The sequence below is a fragment of the Zeugodacus cucurbitae genome, chromosome 6, assembly GCF_028554725.1.
Source record: "Zeugodacus cucurbitae isolate PBARC_wt_2022May chromosome 6, idZeuCucr1.2, whole genome shotgun sequence".
Lineage (NCBI taxonomy): Eukaryota > Metazoa > Arthropoda > Insecta > Diptera > Tephritidae > Zeugodacus > Zeugodacus cucurbitae.
In genome coordinates, this window is record NC_071671.1 from 24,427,107 (window position 1) to 24,450,464 (window position 23,358).

A 23,358-nucleotide genomic window follows, 5' to 3' on the forward strand; every position below is an offset into this window, starting at 1 on the left:
TATTTTAAACCTTATAATCAATATTTCTATATACTATGCAACAACAAGATAAATGATTTTTAGCCATTTCGAAAGCTTTCACAGTGTGTCACAATCATTTCATTTGGGACATTTGAGCTCAAAAAGAAAATTATAAAATTGTAACTAAATAATTAAAGTAAGGGAAACATTATTATCCTCACTTAATTCATAAGAATTATAGCACTGAATTTTTGCAAAGCACAGTGTGTTTGTTTCCTCCAAAATTTGCTTTTTTAATGCCTTGAAAGTGTTTTATTTGTCAATAGTTTTAATTCGTTTTTTTATATATCGAAAAACCTATACACTTATACTGGACTACACACGAAAATTGCATTTCCAAAAACAAAAACAACAATATCTAATACTAAAATAAAAAATAAACAAAAATTTTATAAAACACATTTGCTTCGCTAGCTTTTAGTGTCTACTTCTAGTTAAACAAGTGTTTTTTTATTACCATTTCAAGTTAATTATTTTTTGCTGGGCCTGCTATGCTTCTACCTAACTTCTAAACGCTAAGATTTAATGGATTTTCTGTTGATTTGGGGTAATTTTAGTTTGATATGTGGCGCAATTTTGTGGTATTTTCTGCTCTTAAAAGCCTATAAAAGCGTTTCATACCAATTACAAAAACTTTGTTTTTGTTTACAATTTATTTTGTTTGTTTGTATCCCTTACGGGGTATTTCGTGAGTGTTTGATGACGCCACACACACACCAGTGGTTGCCATGTGATTCATGTGGAAAATTACGCTGTTGATTTGCTGCAGCTCAACAGATGTTGCAATTGAGTGGTGGAGAGCAGGAAACGGGTACTCATGAATTTTTAGGAATTTTTGGGGCACTCGAATGGTCGAAAAGATAATAATTATTTAATTTAAAAAAATAGAAACCCCATTCTTCATCTTCACAGAAAAAAGTCTCTATACACTTCCTTACAATATATTTTCATCCAAATCTTCGACGAAAAAAATGCTCTCGAAACTTTCATAAAGACTACAAAGACTGTGGTACAGGTCAACAGAAAACAATTGGGATCAGGTAATGCGTTTTGGTACCGTCATGATTATTTATCTCTGAGTTCAACATAATAAAACAGAAACGGAAACAGAAACAGAAACGGCTATAGTTTGGAGTACTGGTAGTTAGCTACTTTATAACTTGCCGAAGCCCATGCTTTTTGCTTTCATTATTTTGTCATCCATTGCACTATGCGCCTGGCCTTATATTCAAAATTTATAAGAGGAATGTGTAGAATCTTATCGGACGACTTTTCATATTTTAGATATTATAGAACATTTATAAAATATATATTTTTAGGAGAGATAATGAATGATATTTTTTGAGAATAAATTTCCGATTTTTATCTATGATTTTGACTTAGGGCTGAGTACAAGTTGAAGAAAAAGTCTCAAAAACAGTTAAATACTGTACTGCACCTATTTTGGTACTAAAAAGTGGATTCTGAAATATTCTTCTTCTTTCATACATGGACTTGGCTTTTAACAAATTTTAAATGAATTTAGAGAAATCTTGAACCTTGTTATATTTGATCAAGTTAATATATGGATGTTTATATATATATATATATATTGTATATATATAAGGCATCATGCTTGCCTGAATGCATGTACAAATCTCGTTCTCAATTTGGCACAAAAGTCAAATGCAAAATCCTTTTACGTCTTTTGCATGACTCGGTCGGCTGACTGCACACTTCGCATGTTTGGTTTGTCTGTGCGTCCGCCGGCTTGGTTGCTCGCTCTGCTATTATAGTGTGGTGTGGCGCGCGGTGCAAACCTGTTTCTAAAGCTGTGCGCGCATTTCATTGGAACAGAGTAACAAGAACAACAACAAGCGCAGCAGAAAAAGTGCATTGCAATACATGCATAACAGCAATAACAACAACATCTATTGCAATACCAACTACAACAGCGGCATATATAAAAAGTAAAACAAATCTTTTTTGATGTTCTGGTTCACCTTCAGCGGTGCTACTTTGGTCGAGAGACTGCAACTGCAACTGCAACTGCACAGTCACAACAACAACAGCAGCATACAAGCATAATTCAGAACTGCAGTCAGACACACACACACACACACACACTGCCAGCGAAAAGTGTACCGACTAGCTCGTCGCCGTCTGTCTCAGCCAATCGAAGTGCAATCGCAATGGCGCGGCGATGACTGGTTTTGTTAGCGGTTTGGCCTTTGCTTTTGCGCACTTTATAACCCCCTCCGCTCCACTCTTCGTCCTGCCTTCAGCACACTTTAAGCCGTTTTGTTCTGAACTTTTCAACGAGTTTCACAACCAACTGTTTTGGTGTTTTTGCATTCGCAGCGTGTTTTTGCTGCATTTTTTCGATTTTTTTTTTGTAGAACTGCAGTCGCGTCAATCGTGGCGATCGGCTAGCAGTGATAGCACAAAAGCCAACTACAACAGTGGCATATAAAAAATGGAATTGTTGGCGGGAGGGGAACAGCGTTATGGTTAAATGGAAAAATATGCAACCAACAGGTAATAGCGACGAATCGGTGCTAAACTATAGAAAAATATGCGCAAAATAAGTGAGAGTGTTTTGTTATTGCTGCGCGAACCAGCCAAACCAGCTGGGGATTTGCTTTTGCCACTCGTCGTAATTGCCGTTGGTCGCCTGTGGTGAGTGTCCAAGCTTCTATTGTAAAATAGAAAATTGATAGTTATTAAATCACAAATTACACATTCATTTTTAATAGGAGCGTTTATAATGGAATTTAGTTTAGAAGTAGATTGAGCAAAAAATGAAATGTATAGGAATAAAAAAAATAAATACTGATTAATTTTTTGTGATCTAAGCCAAAGTAAATCAGACAAGTGATTTTAACTAATGACTAGAGTTATTATTTTAAGTTATAGATGTTTCAGATATACACTAATGAGTCAATCAATATTTAATTTAATGATTAATGAAAATCCAGCAAAATTAGAGTCTATAGTAATTAATTAAAGAAAAATGCGTCTACATCAGAATTGTTGAAAATTCAGCGAAATTAACATATACAGCAAAAAATATAAGATATAAGCCTTCCATGCAGTCACTTAATTGACTCAATTCATATTTAATTTATTATAATTATTGAAAAACTAGTGAAATTAGGGTCTCTCGTAATTCACTTGAGTAAAATGCGTTTCTGACGGTAACTAGTTGAGTATATTTTAATCGGTAAAATATTTAATTTGCTACATTTAATGAAACTTAAGAAATCAAGATCTACTGTAATTTATTTAAGTTAGAAGCGTTTCAGGTTGTCACTTAATTGAGGAAATTAAAACTTATTGTGTTATAATTTTTGAAAAACTACTTAAAATTAATACCTATAACATTAATTTTAGCAATAGGCTTTTCAGGTAAACACTGTATTAAGCCTTCAGTTACATGTTTTTTCAGATATTCGCTTAATTGAGTCAATTAGCAAATTTTCCTAACCTATAAGCGATCACTTTATACTCTGAAATATATAGTAAATTGTTTTGTAAATACTTAATTTAGATAAATTAGGATTTATTGACTTTAAAAGTGTTGTTACTTTGAAAAGTGGAAAAGTGGTTGTAGTCCGTTTTCGCACATAATTAATTCAAATCGATTATACACTCGAAAACGCAAAAATTTCTAATATTTTGAATTTTTCATATTCAAAATTCAGTTTCAAGCGCTGTTTTGTGCGCCATTAGTTGCTTCAGCCACGCCTTCACAGTACTGCATTCAGGCGCGTTGAGTGTGCGTGCAATTTTATTACGCTTTCATGGCCTTCATATACTATATAGTATATGTATGAGTAATTTTGTATGCGCATGTGCATTGGATTTCGCTGACCCACAAAACTGTGCTTAAAAATTCACATGCAACAACAAAGGCAAGCGAAAACCAAGCCGAAAGTGCAATGAAAAACAGTAAGAAAGGCAATAGAAGCGCACATAAACCCGACTGTAATGAATAAACACATACAAGCATGCAGCAGGAATGCAATAACAAATACACAACAAATTGACTGACAGTCTTGCTTCAAAGCTACACATACACACATTACATTTGAACGTGCCTTTGTGGTAAAAGTTGCTTTTGGTTTTGGGTTGGAAAATAAGAAAGTTGGGAATAAAAATTACAAAACTACAGTAACTGAAAAAATAAAAAATTTAAAAAATTGAAACGAAAAAAAAACAACAACAAAAACAGCAACTAACAATTAAGCTGCCAAAGAAAATAACAACAAAATTATTTCCATATACAAATCTACTATTTACCTGCCTCAATTTGTGTAGTTTATAAACAAAATTGCTTTTGTGCGGAGAGAGAGGGGGTGCGCAACGGCAGCATTGACAATCCACTCAAAGTGATCGACAAACGATGATCCTCCTCAATGTGAGCGTGATCGTGATCATTGCAATTTTAACTTCAAGGCAATTGCATTTCGCAGTTGCATTGAGCGTATATTGGAAAAGAGTAAAATAGTAAAGAGAGAGAGAGAGAGAGAATTCGCGCTCGCAGTAGATTGGAACGCAATAAAAATGCTGTGTTTAATTGATCGCAGCTATAATTTATCAACACCCACTTCTGTCAACCCTCCTGCCGGCGCTCGATCTTCTCTTCAGCAATGCTGCAATTGCTGTACTTTCTTTTAACGTAAATATTTTCGCAAATCAAGAGCACTACTTCTCCAATTGCTTTCAAACGAATTAAAAATGTACTGGTAGCTCTGCTCACAAGCTCTTTAGCCCCCCTCTACCCAACCAAAGTTGTTGAGTAAACAATTTTTTTCTGTTTATTTGCAATGCTTGAAGTTCAAACTTGTCGCTTTTTGCCGAGTGCGTGTGTGTGTTGAATAACTAGTTGGTGTGAATGATGAGTTTAGAAACAATTTGTAGATAATTGGATTTAGTTTTATGATTTGTTTATGGGCGGGAGATAAGGCACATGTCGTAATAAGTAGGAAATGATAGTAGACAGATAGTAGTTGAGACATTTTGTAGGCAGTTTAGGTGAGTTGAAAGTGATCGTTATTATAGATTTATAAAAAAATAGAGTATAAATGATGTCAAAAATACATTTATAAATGTTGAAAGCTTTCACTTATTGTAATCTCCCCGAAATTGTTAATTGACAAATAGAGTAGAAATATTTACTCAAAATTATTAATTTTTAATTTTCTTGCATTTTTTATGTAAATAACTGATCGTCACTAAAGATTTGTTAACATTTTGTGATGTAAAATATTTCTTATAAAAACCCTTTTTAAAACTATTTTTCATATATCAAGTTAATGAACAAAAATATTATATGTTATGAAATTTTCCTTTGATTGAGTTTTGTATCCCTCCATTGATAAACAAAAAAATTATCTTCATTTAAAGCCTATATAATATATCATATATCCGAACTACTAGCGGCTTTCCCTTCAACCAATACTCCTGTTAAGGTCTAAATATGCATGCTATTACTTAGATCATCAACTAGTGCTATCGATCACTACTAAGCTAATTGGTTACCAATCGGAAACTTTGAAAATATGTGTTATTCATTTGCTTTGATTGAGTGATCAGTAGTTCTTACTTCTACAATTATGTAATCGGTATACATCGAAGTAGTAATTGATTATTACTAACCATTTACTTTACGAAGTGATAGTTATCTTCCTAAAATATCAGAGAGTTGAGAGGAAAAAAGAAGTAGTGGGTCCATCACGTTTAGAATTCTTGAAAAGGTTTCCAAATTTGAAAAATCTCGTACTGTACGGATCGATACTGATCTCCACAAATAAATTACTAATTACCAATACTATAGTAGACTAATTTGAAGTTGAAATTTGTTTTCTAAATGAATGATTTTTTCTGCATTATTTTTGTTATCAAATACCTAAAGTAGTCTCCTTTGAACTGATCCTCGCAGTCAAACTGGTATAAGCGATTTAACTATCAATATCTGCTGTTCTACACTTGGTCTGGAGACTCAAAGATCTGGTTTCCAGAGAAAACATTTCAAAAGAGTGCCTCTATATCACTGATCGTAAGTGATCCTCAAGTGATCGTTGAAGTGGAAATGGTGTATGAAAGGTTGGAAAAAGAAATTGAACTGTTGAAGTAATTATTTTATTATCTAAAGTAGTAGAATCTGCAATCAGCGTTGGTGCCCAACTGAACTTTTAGAAATGGTCATAACAAAGTTGTTTTTTTGGGTTTCTTTTATTATTTTTATTGTTGTTGTAATTGAACTGTGTGTCAAAAAATGCTGCAAAAAATAAAAGCATTCTCCCCCTCAGGCCAACGTAAAATCAGAAACAGGATTTGAGAGGACAGAAAAATGAGCCACCAAAGCGAAGAAAAATAGTGTGTATGTGTGCTCTTATGTATGAATATATCAATATATGTATTATATATAAGTATTTTTGTATTTGTCTACATGTCTGCATGTTGTTGTTTGTATTTATTTGTGCTCAAATATTTCCCCTTTTTGCAATTTACGTGAAATGCATACAAATACCGTGCATAACGGTACCCCAATGACGTTTGTTGCCATTTGTGGTAATTGTTTTTGTTGTTTTATTTGCACATTATTTTCGTCGTTGTCCCTTTATTTGTGGTTTGTATTCTTTCACAACTCTGCAAGTGACTTGTCGAAAACTGCTTTTTACAAAATATTTGTTTTATTGCAAAAAAATAAAAATAAAAAGTGGGAAAAATCACGGAAAAAAATATAAAAAATATATTGTGTTTGTGATACTTTGGCCTCTGGCGGTTTCTTGAGTACAACAGGATCGCACAGTGCGGTGAAAATAAATAAGTTGTTTTTTTTTGAAGTCAGAAGGAAGCGTGCAGCAAATGGAAGGCGGTGATATGTTTTGGCTTGGCTATAATACGGAACCAAATGTAAGCATGTGGGGGAGAAATTACAATAACAAAAAATTTAAATTTATTAGGAAAAATATTTAAAAGATTTGACAAAAATTAAAAAATTACAAATATATTTTATAAATTGATCAACATATTTTTTATAAAAATTATTCAAAAAAATTGTTTAAGATTCTTAAAAAAATATATAGTTTCAGAAATAAAAAAAATATTTAAAAATTTATAAATATTTTTAAAAATAAAATATTTATAAAAAAACTACTTTTTCCCAAAAATCACAAGTTGATAAAAAATATTCAAAACCAATTATGAAAATATTTTTAAAAATCAATATATATATTTTTTTTAATTGATAAAATATACTTTCACAAATTGATAAAAAATATTCTTAAAATTTTGAAAAAGTAATAAAAAGCTGCTAATATTTATTAAATTATTTTATAAATTAAAATTATTTAAATATATGTATTTAAAAATATATGAAAAACCGAAGCAATCAAAAATTAAAAATATTTTTATAGAATATCCCGCAAAGAAAAAATATCACCAAAACATAACAGTAAATGTTAAATTTCATTTAAAAAAATGTGAATGAAGAAAAAGGTCTGCAAACCAAAAACTCGTAAAATCAGTGTAATCAGCCACCAGAGGGCAATTGAAATGTGAAGAAATTGCGTAGCGAAAGGGAATGTGCAAAAAACGTGTGCGAGTAGAAAGTGCAAACGCAAGAATTGCCAAAAACCAACAACAATAACAATAAAAAGGCAAATGCAAGAAATGAAATTGCAATATGTGTTTCACACGCAAAAGCTGCGCTTTCGGGCACACCTACTTCACGGACAAACGAACACAACAAAGTCACAAACACACATGTGATTCTCTCATATATATAGAGCATGTGTGTGTGCCTTCCATTCCACCAAGTTTTTTTCTTTCATTTTTTGGCTACTGCTTGATCTTTTCGGTCGCTACCTTTAGATGTTTCATTGTTGTTGTTATTCTTTTTTGTGTTTTGTAGTGTTATTGCTTCATTTGTTGTACACAAACATTTGCACATTTCAATGCGTATTCGTCACTTGTATGGACATACATTCTCTTGTTTTTTCAATTTCGGTAAGACAACTTTTTTGGCTGTCATACATATTCTTTCGAGTTTTTTTTTTTTTTGTGTTTCTTTCTTTGGTTTCGACTCATTGCCTCCTACCTTTTCTGGATGTATTTGACCTACTTTTGCGCAACGGCAAACCGAGTAAGAAACAGCGTCAATGGCATTGCGTCGAATGCAACAATAATGCAAACAATGTGTAAAAACAGCAATAACAAAAACAGCAATAACGAGAGCAGCAACAAGAACAAGAAAGCTTGCAAAGCACAGCTTGATTTTGAGACTTTTTTGTTTCGGTTTTCTTGCATATTAACAGGCATGAAAAAACCTGAAGCCATCTCAAAGAACAACGCAGAAACGAGTTTTCATTATTATGCAGTTTGTTAATGTGCTCTAATTTGGGTAATTTTTGTAATAATGGAATTTGATTTTTGGGGGACTTGAAGTGGATTTAGGATTTCTGAAACTAATGAAAAAATAAAAAAATTGATATTTTGAAAGCAAAAATTGTGAAAAATATTTTTTTCTTTAAATTTTCCAATTAATGATTTTTGACGAAAATAATTTTCGGGATCGCGAATATAATCCCGAAAAAATAGTCAATTAATAGCATTGAATAGCTTTGCGGTATTAAAATTACGCTATAATGAATTTTGAATACATACTTTCAAAAAAAAATTCGTGATCCCGAAATTAGTCCCGAAACCAGAAAAATATATTTTCTAAATTTTTTTTGTCAGAAATCGAAGTATTAAATTTTTAACAAAATTACATTTCGGAATCCCGAAGTTAGTCCCGATAAAACTAGTGAAGTAATAGATTTAATGACTTTAAGTTATTAAAATAAACAAATAGTGAATTTTAAATTAAATACAAAAAAATATTTGAGGATCCCGAAATTAGTCCCGAAACTACAACTATAGTCAACAAAAAGTGTTAAATGCCTTTTAAACATCAAATGAGTAGTTAGAGAATTTTGGTTGCATTTTTGTCTAGAAATATCGGGATCCTGAAACTCGAAATATTTCTTCAATAAAATCTTGAGCAACAAAAAATTCTTCAATCAAATTTTTTGATAATTAAAACTCGATTTTTTTGAAATATGCATGAAGCATGCACACTTCTACATCAAATAACGGTACAGCGTGTATTAAGCTGAATGTTTAAGTATAAAAAAGCTTGGAATGTCTCACCCCTCAACGGAAATAGAGTCACTAAACTCATTCGCTTAATGCGCTGCTGCTGCCCAGCGCTGAACAAAGCTACAAATAGCACACTGTTATACAAAGTATTTGCATTCCTTGCAGTCGTCGTTGTTTTTATTTTGCCAATTCATTTCCGCGCTTTGTTTGCGCAATTGCAGCGCATCCGTGACTTGTCACATTTTTTCCAAAAAATTTGAATTTTTTCGGATAAAAAATACTTGTTACTGTTAACCTTATTGTAAACACATTTCTTACACTTTCTCGCGTGCATTACTTCAATAACAAGCAGTAAACAAACTTTGTGGGTGGCGGCAGCGCCGCGCCGCGCCACGCAGCCAACGCCAATTGTAATATTCGCAAATAGGCGCGAAATGTTTCAGCGCAAGGTGAGTGTGAAATTGCGGGGCGGCAGGATTGCATTATGTTAAGGCGCTTTAATTTACAATTCGTATATTAACATAATTTTATGGCATATTTGCCGTGAGACCTCAGCGGTGACACCGAGCGCAGCCTACAGCACCAACCGCTAGCGGTCAGAGTGTGCAAGGTATATGCTGGCTGCTGGCTTCTCGGAGACGCGCGGTGTTGCGCACGCCGTCGAGCGTCAGCAAAAGTGTCAGTTCGTTCACACCTTTTTAAATGCCAGCAAAAGTCGTAGGCCAACAACTGGGCAAACAATGCGCCGCGCGTCTGGCTGAGAATAGTCCATATTGTATGCCGAGTTATATACCGCGCACTTGTGTGTGTCACATGCAGCGGCGTTGAGCGTTATCAGACACGCTGGTGCGAGGGTAAAAGCAAACGTGCAATAATAACAAAAAAACAAAAGGCGCATGCAAAGCAATGTCTAGTGAAAATAAGATAAATGTGGGGGTAAACAAAAAAAACAAAAATATCGTGGGCACAAGTAACCGACAGCTGTTGTGGGCCGTTTAAGTCGTTTAACAATTGTATAAATGCTTAATTATCATACACATTAAGCACAAAATTATGAAATCGTGGAGATAGTGTGTGACGATTGAGAAAGCGCTGACTCATTGACTTGTTGACTTCTTTCATTTGGAGCTTGTGAGTTGAGTTTTGTATGCACTTTATCTTGTGAGGAAATCAAAACATCGTGTTTATTTTTTTAGAGAGAGATGAATTGAGAGAAATTCTTCTCTCATGATGACCATATAACAAACCATAACTGATCAGACCTTTTTAATGTCATTTTAACTATCTTTTCATATCTTACTTATTTTGTAGATTTCCTATCTTATATAGCTCTAATTTTCTTTGATTGTTATTCTTGTAATAGTTCAAAACATTACTCAATCACATAATTGTAATTGTTTAAAACATTATTCAATCATAATCTAAATAAATCCAAAAGCATCATACACTTTATGATCACTTTGCCCTCTGCTTTGAACCTACTATATCCTCTCAAACATCTCAAGTACATCTCGCAGTTGTTTTGATAATTTAAAATGTTCTCAAATCATACTATCACCTAATTTTTCTGTAATATATGCTATACATCCCATTACCTATGATCTGACCCGGTCTGAATAAAGTTCATAACATTCTCAGCGTGTTTAAACGCATCATATCACATCGGATAATCCCATCTAATCTCATGTGACTTATCGCTTTATCCCAACGCTTTTCACATAATTACATCAGATCTCGCATCATTACATTATATTTGACTTTAAGGTGCTTGAGCTCTAATCATCTGATTTGATTCATATCTCATTACATAAAAAAAAAAAAAAACATGGAGGTATCTGACCTCTTATCATCTGTTGATCTAATTCGTCAATTCATCATCATCTCATCATCATTAAGATTGAGATCCTTACCGCGACCGATAAAATGGTTTCATGAGTCCATTGCAGTTCTAGCTCCTAGCAAATTGCTTTTCCACCTTTTAAGTCTATCGGCAAATATTTTTTGGTTCGCTTCCTTCGAAAAAACGGTTTTTAGGGTCCAAACTAGTCCAGATTCAAATTTATATATTTATTTTACGCTTCTTCGGAAGACGATAAGTCTACGACCAAAGAGGTACATAGTTTATAATGGAACATAATACTAGCCCTACGAATTCTACAATGGTCACACAAAAGCCCACCATCAGCTGAAATTTCCTCTGTCGCTTCTTTGCTTAATAGCCAACGCTTTCAGCGTCCTATTTACACAGTCAAATTACTCAATGAGGAAGTTGCTAGCGAGCACGCAAGTAAACCTCGGCTCGGTTGTAACGGCGACGACCTTTGCGTTGAACGCACCAACACCTCCAACAACTAAGTCTAGCAGTTTGTACACTCTGCGCTCACGCTCAGCGCCAAAGCGCGCATGAAATGTCTGTCCACGCAAGAGGCGCCTTCTTCGCTGCTGACTACAGTTTAACGAGCAAATAGTGAAGAGCGCGCGTCGCTTCTGCTGTTTTTTGACATTCTTTATATATGTAAATGTGCAGCTGAAAGCGAAGGTAAAAATCTGTGATGCTGTGCGCGCATCTCTGCTATAGTCTGAGAACTTTTTTCTCCATTTGTTTGTATTTTCAGCTCATTACTTTATTTGCGCTTAATGGCGCGATGCGGGCGCGCGCTCTCAAATTCGCTTGGAGATTAACACATTAACAACCGCGTGGCGCGCTTCCATTATTTACACTTAAATTCGGTTAAATTGTGGGGTTAAAGGGTTACAGTAGTGCGGCGCTTAAACGGCTGGGCAGTCAAGCGTTTTTCGCTTTATTTGCTTTTGCTTTTTCTGGACGCGCGCACACATGTGACTAATGTCGTTTTGGTGGTTACCCACCAACAAGCAGTCAGCTTGCGCCCCCATACAAAAGCGCTCTTCTACCCACAATTTGTTGTTTGTTGTGCTCAGCATCTCCCTCGGTTTATGTTCTGCGGCTACATGACATGGCAGCGCGCGTTACTGCGCTTTTCACATTTTTCCGCCCATTAGCGTCGCCAATGAAGCTGAACTATTTTCAAAGCGCTCACAATGTGTTGTTTTTAATTTCACAGCATTTTCGTTGTAGTTGTCTTGCGGTTTGTTTTGTTGTGCTTTTCGTCGTTGTGTTTTGAGGTTTTCTTTTTATTTGTTTGTCTATTAGTTTTTGTGGTCTTTTAGTGCACCGGCTTGTTTTTTTTTGCATTTTCCTACACTTTGAGTTCGCTTGACATTTTAATACCTTTGATCACATTTTCGGATTTCGGCGCGGATTTTCTGTAGTTATTTGCTGACGCTATAGAATATTGTATGACATCTGAGGTTTGACGTGCTTGAAGGCGCGGCATTGTTGTGGAATTTTATTTCAGTATTGATTTTGTAGTATACTATCTATTATAGTTGACAATAAAGCCGTTAGCTTTTTTGAGGTTATATGATCTCAGATAACTTCAGATTTGCTGAAAATCAGTTCTCTATTTGTCTATACTCTTTTCAGTATAATTTTCGTCATATTTTCTCAACATGTTCTGAAGCGAGTTAATATTTTCCAATTTCTTTGAAGTTAGAATTTTAAGGTTATATTTTATAGATTTTATCGAATTATATATAACCGGTATACAATTAACGTTAAAGGTTTTCATCTTGCCGGATCACCAAGACCCAATAATTATACTGAACCGGAAAGCCTTTTGATATATTATATATCGAACTAATGAACCTATTTAACTTGGCTTAAGCTTACAGATCAGCAAGAACCGTTCTATAACTAAACTTTTTTCAGGTTTTGTGCATAAATCTTTTCAAGTCCCTTCTTTTAATGTTTATTTTCTAAGTTCTGAAGCTAACTAGTGATGAAAGAATTCGGGTTCTGAGATAATTTCGTATTTCTAGAGGGATGGATTTCCCGAAGTTAGTGGATCAAGAGTGTCAATAGAAATTATTGGTTAAACCTTTTTGTAAAATTTTTTAAACCTTTTTTTTAATCTTTCTTCGTGCAGTTCTGAAGCTTCATCATTAGGAATGATCTTGAGTTCCATGCTATATTTTTCGATTTGAGGTATATGGTACCTAAACTAAAGTACTTTTGGACTTCTCCTTTTTATGTATATTTTAAATTTTTTTTATTTTTTTTTGCAAATCATCAATAACTAATTCTGTTCCCAGAAGTAATCATTCAACACAAAATGACGCGTTTCTTGTGTAGTCAAATAATGGGGTCTTGCCAAATTGCAAGCTTTCAAATCGAACAATTTTTGGCAAACAGAAAGTAAAGCAAAAATAAAAAAAATTAAACAAAGAAATTTAACTAGAATAGAATTTCCGCATATTTCGCATACGCTATACGTTTTTGGGCTGACGAAAATTTCTAAATTTCTACTTTCAACAATCGACAGTCGGCGGCGCACAATGAAACGGTGGCATAGAAAATACTGTGCGCGCAAATGAAATTGGAAATTGAAAAATAACAACAAAACCAAAAGAATTACTCACAATGCCGACGTAAGAAAAAAACAAGCAGCAATATGATTTTCACTTTTCGCATAGCGCGCGTCACCGTGCCGCTAAGCCATGCGACGTGTGCGGCTAGCTGACTGACGCGCTTGCTTTAACAGCGCCGCACGAGCTGACGCGCTGTTGCGAACGCGCAAATATGCGAATTTTGCTAAAAGGCTAAAATAATGTAGAAAGGAAAGAAGTCATTGGCATTTAAAACCAAGCAATATGTTTAGTTGCTTGGCGCTCGATATTTACTACTTGTTCAACAGCCAACCAGCTAGCCAGTATAATGCGGCTAGCAAAGCAGTCAAGCGTTCGTCTAAAATCCATACGGTATCGCAGCGCGCCTAAGCATTACGTTTCACATTTTCATTTATTGGCAAAGAAAAACAGCATATAACAAAGCAATGACATTATCGTGACTATAGTGTCAGCGGCAAATGTGTACTTGCTATGCATCAGCATTTTTTTTCTAATTTTTGCCGCCGTCGTCAAAATGTCGCAATTACAATACAACTTGTGGTGCGCGGCATACTATGCTTAGTTGACTTTGTTGTTATGCGCCGCCTGCATTGCCTTCAAGTTAGTTAATTATTTTGCGAGTTTATGCTGAAGGCGCTGCTATTTTCAGCGCTTGCAATTGGAGCGCGTTACTAGCGACGACGACGGGACGCGGTGCGTCGGTAAGATTTGATGCGGTGTGCATGCAATTTAATTTATGTGTGCAAATTGTTAGTACAATAACAAGGTACAATAACAAAGGTTATGTGTAATTTTTTGCGTTTTAATAAAAATTTTGGCGGCGCTAAGTATAATCAAGCAATTAAGAAGTAGAGTCATATGCATTTAGAGAATGCGTGTAGCGCATGAACGCGGCGCAGTTGTTGAGTTAGTTGGCAAAAGCAAATACTTTCTTAGCAAGCTATTAGAAATTTAGCTAATAGATCTGTTTTTATATAAATGTTATTGATAACAAAAACAACAACAGTAAATATTTTGTTCCATGAAGCGCGCGGCAGTTGAAACCAAAGCGGCGCGCGCTGTTGCAATAAACTTGAAGTATAGACTCTATATTGAAGGCATATGACTTTACATTTGCAAACATCCATATATTAAGAAGCAAAGTACTGTAACAATGAATTTCCCAATTCGCGCGCTGTGGCATTTTCAATATATACATATAAGCATATATTACTAAAATTACCCATCCAGCTTAGCGCGCGCCATAAAAAAACAGTCGTCCGCCTGCTGTGCGAAATTCGCGCACATCTAATATATGGCGCGTCGCGGCGTGTCTTACATTTAAGCAACATGTGCGTGCTGGCGCTTTTTTGTATTTTTGCTATTTGAAAATTTCTTGGCAACAAGTCGTTTGTTGCGACGCTATTTTTGCGGTATACCCTTTTGGCGCGTCGCTGCTATTTTTAATTTGATTTTTTTATTACTGCTTTGCTTTATCTCAAAGCACATTGCATGCTTGCATTTTGTCGTCGCCGGCAAACATATGTGTTGTTAGTGTTTATTTTACTGCAATCCGTTTAAAGACTCATCCAACTGGCTGCTGGCTGTTGGTGCGCCGTTTGGTGTTTGCCGCATTGTTTGTGCTATTTTTGCAAGCCGCGTCTCGTCTTCATAAACAACATTTCAGCTTGGCAGCAGCAGCAATTGTTGCATATTTTTTAATTGGCGCGCGTTGCGTGCGCATGATAATATATAGTGCGCGCTCTCGAGGAAATAGGAAAAATATACTTAAATTGTCGCTAAATTTTGGCGCTAAATGTTGCTTGCTTGCGCGGAGTGTATGATAAATTGAAGCGCCGCTAATTACAGTATTGTAATTGGCAATTTACTGGTTGGATTTTGAAAGATTTCTAAAAAAATGGATTACTCAGAATTTAAATCAGTTTTTTGAGTGATCAGCGATTCGCTTACTCTTTCTCAATCACGCGCTCTCTTTTTATCTCTATTTCTACCTCTAATTCTCTTTCTATCCCTCTCTCTCTGTCTCAGTAAAATCCTATTATCAACTCATCCTTCCCGGTTTCGCCTCGTTTTTAGCCTCTCAAAACTTTCCTTAGCAACAGTGCTCATAAAAAGTGTCACAGCACATTGACACATTTGACAGGGTTGCATTTGAAATTTTCTATTTTAATTTATCTCCTGTTTTCAGCAGTTGACAGGCATGTGTGAAGTATTAGTTTACCGCAGCAAAGTTTTGAGGAACATTTAAAAATAGCAAAAGATAAAACGGCCAAAGTAAATAGTTCAGCAAGTGATTGACATTTGATCGAAAACAACTGTTTATTTCGAGGCGCCGACCGCTTAACACGCACTTGTACGCTTTCACATGAACCACATAGCTCGATACATTAGATACTTTGTTATAAAGTACAGTGCTTTAGAATGACATACAGTTTGACAGCTCAATGACAGTTCAAGTGTTGTGTTATAAAGTGTTCTAAATTATGCGAGCTGGAGGTCGAAATTTGATACGTTTTTAGGGAACATTTATTTTTATCATGAAAAGGTGGGGAGTTATGAAAATATGATGAACTAAATTCAACGTAGAAATATGTATTATACTCTTGATCGAGTGAGTTTCGAAATTCAAACATTGATTTTATTCCAGTTGATGCCATAATCTTCTCTTCAAGTATAGTCAACGTTACTAAAAAACCGTTAGCCACTTTCAAAAAATGCTGTTAAAGCCAAATAGATTTAACAAGATCACTAAAGCGAACTGAAAGTGATCCTACACTTGATCGTGTTGGTTTCGGACCTCAAAAATGTATATTTCTTTCAGTGAATACTATAATATACTCTCTAAAAACCGTTAGCCACTTCGAAAAAGTCGCCTAATACCATCACCAAAGCGAATCAAAAGTGATCATATTCTTGATTGAGTTGGCTTTGAAACTCAAAACTCGATAGTAAATATTATAATATACTCTCAAAATATAATTAGAATTACTATTAAACCGTTAGCCATTTTTAAAACCCCCTGCTAATCCCAAATAGATCCAACACGATCACCGCGATCGTCACATTATTTACAGCCAACAAATCTATTCACAGTCAATTTCGTGCATTCAAATGCCTCGAGACAGCCACATTTTTTGGCAAATCAAATGAGCAGAAAAGGAATGCAAATGAATTGCAATGACAACTATGCGCTATGTCTTGCTGCTGTTGTTGTAGCGCACATCACAGTGCGTTATGTAGAGACAGACAGCTAGCCGGCTGATGATCGGTGGCGAAAAATGTGCACAACTGCTTCATGTTGCAACATATCACTTGCTGCCACAGTGGAAAGCGGCGAACGAACACTAATTGCAAGTGTAGTCCATACATCAGCGTGAAGCGTTCTGAAGAAGATACAAATAGTTGTAGACTGCGGGGGTCTTCGAAGGAGCGCGCTACACGGTTCGCTAAATTCCCTAAACTTGTGCGAATTGCGGCTAATGAAATGAATTATTGTATACGCAATTTTCGCTTGCATATACAACCAAGATCATTAAAAGTGAGCGTACGCATGGTGGCGTGCTGACTGATCGGTAGACCTTAGGCTGGCTACATAGTGGTGAAGGATTGGGAAATGTGTGGTGTGTTTTAGAAGCTAAGTTGACATTTAAAGAAGAACAAAAAGAACATCAACATTTCAAGAATAGTCTTCACTTGCTTTGATTGTTGCTTTTGAAAAGCGTCTCATGCTTAAGCTAGGCAGACATTGGATTCATGAGCAACTCTTTGAAACCAAAATTAAATATTTCAGAAATTTAAATTAATTTCTCTTCCATCTATTCTATCTGAAAATCCCTTCCTTTCACCACCTCATCCCACACACCACTATATGCGTTCGCAGCCTTAGTCGGTGGGCGATCGTTCTGTCGCACGGTTTGTCGCTGGATATCGCCACTGACTACCTGTCACTATGAATTTATCGCAACTACAGTGCATTAGCGTGACACTCCTCCCCAGACAGGCCTCCAAATGCGTCTTGCAACACATGCACTCATTTAAGTGTGTGTGTTTGAGTGCGTTCTTCGGCAATATGTCGTTGTTGCTGTGCTCGGTGGAGGCAGGTGCGTTGCGCGTTGTTGATGTTGTGCCTCAAGATTTATGTATTTTTATTGCTGGTTGCATGAAAAGTTGTTGTTATAATATGACTTGTGTGTTGATTTACGTTATCGTCGTGTGTGTCAGCGATAGTTGGTGCCTTCTAATATGTATATTTTTACATATATTTTCATTTTTTTTTAAATTTGTTTGAAATTTCTTGAAATTATTTTAATATTTTTTTTGTAAATCGTTAGAATTCTTTTTATTATTATTTTTATTTTTGATAAATTTTTCTTTTTTAGTATAATTAATTTTTTTTATAAATTGTTAGAAATTTAGAATTCTTTAAATTTTTCGTTTTTTTAATTTTTATTTTTATTTTTGATAAATTTTTTTAGTATAATTATTTTTTTTGTATAAATAGTTAGAAATTTTTGATTTATTAAATTTTTAAAATATTAATTTTTTTATTTTATTTTTTTTTTTATATTTTTTTTCTTGAAATATAAAAAAATATATAAATTTTAATATATAATTTTATAAAAATTTTCTCAGAAAAATATTTAACATTTTTTGAATATTTTTGTATTTCTTTTTTTGTTGCAAATTATATTTGTCCTTATTTTTCTTAATATTTAAAAACTTTTTTTAATTCATTTTCGTATTTTTTATTGTTTTTTAATTATTTGCTTTTATATACATATATTTTTTAATATGTTAAAATTTGTAATCAATTTTTCAAATATTTTTTTATGATATTTTTTATGATTATTACATTTTATTCTTTTTTATTATTATTATTTTATTTTTTCTTAAATATTTTTTATTTTTGATATTCCTGTGATATTTTTTAGTGATTTTTATTATTATATATATACAAAAATTTAATTATTTGTCTTATTTTTCTAAAATATTTTTTATTAGTTTTTCTGTTATATTTCTTTAATATAATTTTTTGCCTTCCTTGTCATGCGTTCGCTGCGTTAATCGCTTATGACAGTGGCGACAAGTCATTGGCATAACGCTTTATTGATGTTGTATGTGAGTGTGTGAACGAGTGCAACATGCAGCCATCACAGGTGGAGGTTGCTCTAAGTACTCCTAGTAGATTTAAATTGCTATAATTTTACATACATACATATGTACATGTCGGTCTAGCGTTTGCATGCGCCACACTCCCCTACCCTGCCCTGCTCATCATCACTTCACAATATGTGTATTTATTTATAGTTGCATTTCGGATTTTTCTGCTGATGACTTGCTTTCTTGCCATAGACATTTCCATGCGTTGTGCGTGTGTGTGTGTCTGTCCAACTATCTGTTTGACTTTGAGTGAATTCATAGTAAATATATCATGGCACCAAATTTAATTCTTAATTATTCTAATGTTTACATACACACACACATAGATGGATAGATGGGCGCTTGTGTGTAACTTGTATGTGGGCAGGTTGAGATTTTCGGTGGATTTGTCATTTTTAATGGCGTATTAGAATTTAGCGTGGCAAATTAATATCACATTTTCACATGGCGAGCATTCGCTGCGAGTACTTGATGATAATGTATGGACATGTGTATGTGTCTGTGCGTGTATTTTAAATTGCTTAATAATTAGTGTCGTCTTTAATGGTCTTTATTGCCGCTTGTGTAGACAAATATAATTTTATATGTGCTTTGGACAATTTTAATTTAATTGACATTGATGAGCAGTATCGCTGCTGAGGGCCATAAAAAATCGATTGAAGCATGACCAGGCGGTGGAAAAAGGTGGAAAAGCGATTCATTTAAAATAAATTATCAGCCTTTATTTTGTGAAAAATACTTTACTTTGCCTCTTATACAAGACCTTAGGTGGCGAAAAATGAGTTTGTACCCTTATTTTGAGTTCTTTTTTATCTCTATATTACCACAATGTTTTGTACCTAAATCTTGAAACTATAGAATAGTGTTGTCAGTTGTCATATGACTTAAAAACATTAAATTTATTTGATTTATTTTATCTATTTTCGTATAAAATTTGCTTGCTGCTATAAGCTTATTATGAAAATTGCAATCCATGACTAATGACAAATTTTCTGTTTCATAGAAATTAGAATGAGAATTTTTGTGTTTTCTTTGCGTTTTTGTACATTTGTACACTTCAATTTGTATAAAATTGTCTTTTTCATAGGTTTCTGCTCAGTTTACTTGCCTTGAGTGTAGAAAAGTCGTTTGTCAGCTGTCAGTTGTCAACAGTTATAATCTAATAAAAGACTTTAAAACGATGTAATTATTTTTTTTTTTTAATTTTGTAATTATTGTTAAAATTTATCATAGGAATTCTATTAAATTTTATAAAAAATTAAATTAGGAATATATCTTTCAACTCGAAAATTTCATAAATATCTCTTTGAGATAAAAAATACTTCAGAAAAAAATTTTTAAATTAAAATTTTATTTATTTTATTTTATTCTAAAAAAAATTTAGAATCAAGTATTGTTCTGATAATAATTGCCATATTACTATTTCGGTTTTTTATTAATTTGCTTAAACCAATTGTTTTGTTTATAGTAATAATAAAAATTTTTCCAAAAACAATTTTCTAAACAAAAAGTTTTCCTTCAGACCCAATTCACCAAACGCATTAAATGCTATAATATTTTGTTAATGAACACGCAACAAAGACTCCAACAGCGCTATTATGGAATTTGAATATATTTTTAAAAATCACTGTTTACTTTTTAAAAATAAACATTTCTATAATTGAAATCACTCACTTAAAGAATTTCACTTTAGCTCCAGCAATCAAACAGTGAAATGTTTACAACAAAAAAGCAAAAACTTCAAAAAATGCTGATTTGTTTTTACTGCCGCAGAATTAAATTTATAACAAAATATGAAACATGCATGAAATGTAGAAATTGTATGTATGTACATATGAGTGTGTTATTTACATAATTTTCTAAACACTTGAAACAGCCAACAGCTTGCGCGCCTCAAAACACGCTCGCCGGCACTTCGGCCGTCACTTCTCAGCCACTTTAACGACTTGAAGTAGCTGCATGCCATTCATTTACTCTTCTACACTCTCTCCCTCTCCCTTTTTCTCTTTCTCTCACTGTACTCACTGTAGAGTAGTTGTTGTTTTTATTGTTGTGGTTCCTTTGGCACTTTCCTATTATTATTTTATATTTGAAACGAGAGATCTGCTATCAGCAGCACAATCAAATCATCGTCATCGATGAAGCATGGCAAACAAGCAACAACAACAACACACTGAAACACTCGTGCACTTGCTCCTCGCACATATGCTATTAAACTGTTTAAGATTTGTTGTTGTTCTGACATTTCTTGCTCAGCTGTTGTTTAGACAGCTTGTTCTTGTTATTGGTGACTAGCTGGCTACTGCCTAATGCAACCAAAATATATATACATAGGTATATGTGTGTATTTCGATCGCTGCTCTGTGGTCTATAAATTATGAATGCACAATGAATCAATTCGAATGACTATAAATGCCAAATCTGCGGATTCATAACAAATCAAGCAATGAAAGTCCAAAAAAAAACGTCATACAACAAGAAGAACATGTAGAGAAGAAATTAAATTAAATAATACATTTGAGAGTGATTTAGGTGATTCGAAGGGAGAGAAATTGGGATATGGTTTAATATACATATGTATGTATGCGTGTATGTACTCATATATTAGTAGTCGAAGTATAGAATAAAACTGAATGAATTGCTGAAAAGTGCGAATATGTGAGTGAGTGACTATTAAATGGTGCTCAGATGGTAGAATGAGAGGGCAGTTGGGAAAGAGTGTAAAAAATTATGAATGAAAGCTATATAGTACTATAATATAGTATTATATTAATTATACAATTTTGTGTTAACTTTTATTCTAAAATTTTTGAAATATTTTTTATATTTAATTTTTATTTATTATTAAAGCTAAACAAATGTTTATAAAATATAAAGAAATACAATTAAAAATAATCAAAAAACTAAATAAAATATTCCTAAGTATATTCAAAAATTATAATAATGATATACAATTTATAAAATAAAAAAACTACTAAATAAAATAATAATTTATAATTGATAAAAAAAAATACAAAAAAATAATAATTTACTGTTACATTATAAAAATAAAATAATTATTTTAAAGAACATCTGTTAAAGGAATTTTATAAAAACTTACTTAAAAACTTTTACTTAAGAAAACAAAAATATTAAGGAGTATAATCAAAATTCATAATTCTTGTAATGAAAATTAAATTTGAGATTTTATTAAGAATTAATTAAAAAAAATCCCTAAAAATTCCTAAAATTTATTAGGAATTGGTATTAAAAATAATATATCCAAATAATTAAATTATAAAACTTAGGTAAAAATAAAAAATAAATATTTATTTTAAAAATAAGAAAAATTTAAATGCATTTTTGAGAGCAATATATTACAAAAAATCCATTAAGAACCTTATAAAAGCTTTTCTATTATTTTAAACATTTAAAACTTTAAACATTATGTGTTTTTAAAAATATTTTTTATTGGGCATTTTTTTAATAACTCTTCAAATATACTTTAATATAAATTTAAAATATTTTTTAAATAATATTCTCGTAAAAAACTCATATGCATAATAATTTCCTCACAAATGCTATGCGCTCGTTCCAAACGTAATGTTGTTATAATAGCGATATACATAACTGTTGTTTTCAGTATTGCCAATTTATTATAACACATATACCACTGAACATAAATATATATCTAGATATATACATAAAGAGCCAGCTGTGGCGTAGTGCTAACGCATGGTAATGAGGTTGTCAAGCAAAAGATGAGGCTGAGGCTAAGGCTGTACCGGCAGTCGGTTGCCGGTTAGCGGTCAGCGGTCAGAGGGGGGGAGCAAAGTGTGCGTTGATTGCCATTTGTTGTTGCCATTCACTGTCTGCTTAGTCATGTGTTTGCTTTTTGAGCAGAAATTGCCAATTTTTTCTTTCTCCCTGGCAGCTGTGGTATTTTGTATTTGTATATACGTAGATATGTGTATTTATATATGGTACAAACCTATGTGTTTAGGTGTAGCTATTTATGCATGCATATTGTTTTTGCTATTGCCATTATGATTATTATTGTCAAATTTGCATTATTCTTCTCGTTATTGCCGCTTTATGCAAATGCGCTCATTCACTTACACTTTTTGGCGATTAGTTGAAATGGGAAGCAAATTATGGTGTTGTGGAAAGAGTAATAATAATAATATATTTTTAATATTAAAAAATAAATAAAATAATTTTTTTTATATTTATATTTATTTATTTGTATATTTATTTTTTGTAATTTCTAAAAAATATTGGAAAAGAGAATATATTGAATTTTCTTCTTCTTGGGTTTAAAAAAAAAATAAAAAAAAAAAAAAAATAATATACAACATTAAATATTCTCAAAACAAGCAGTTGTTTTACATTTTTCAAATCATCTCATACAAAACAAAATTTATAGTAAAAAAATAAATTAATTAATGAAATAGTTTTAAAAAATAATTACTTTAAAACAATAAAATAGAAAAAAAGATTTAAGGCAAAAAAAATATTATTTATTTTATTTATTCATAGTTCTAAATGTTTTTAAAATATTTCCAAAAATTTATAACAAAT

At 32.9% G+C, this 23,358-nt stretch overlaps 1 protein-coding gene across 16 annotated transcripts in view; it reads left to right on the forward strand.

Annotated features, from left to right (window-relative positions):
* LOC105210691 (heterogeneous nuclear ribonucleoprotein L) overlaps positions 1–23,358 on the forward strand; it is a 216,598-nt gene that overhangs the window by 51,333 nt on the left and 141,907 nt on the right. Inside the window, exon 1 of one of the 16 annotated variants that reach the window (XM_011181797.3) lies at positions 6,636–6,921. The exons of the other annotated variants lie outside the window; for them this stretch is intronic. Within the exon in view, the coding sequence (XP_011180099.1) occupies positions 6,874–6,921 (48 nt within the window). The 5' untranslated portion in view covers positions 6,636–6,873. Of the gene's footprint in view, positions 1–6,635; positions 6,922–23,358 lie in introns of those variants that run through there. 16 annotated transcript variants of the gene reach the window in all.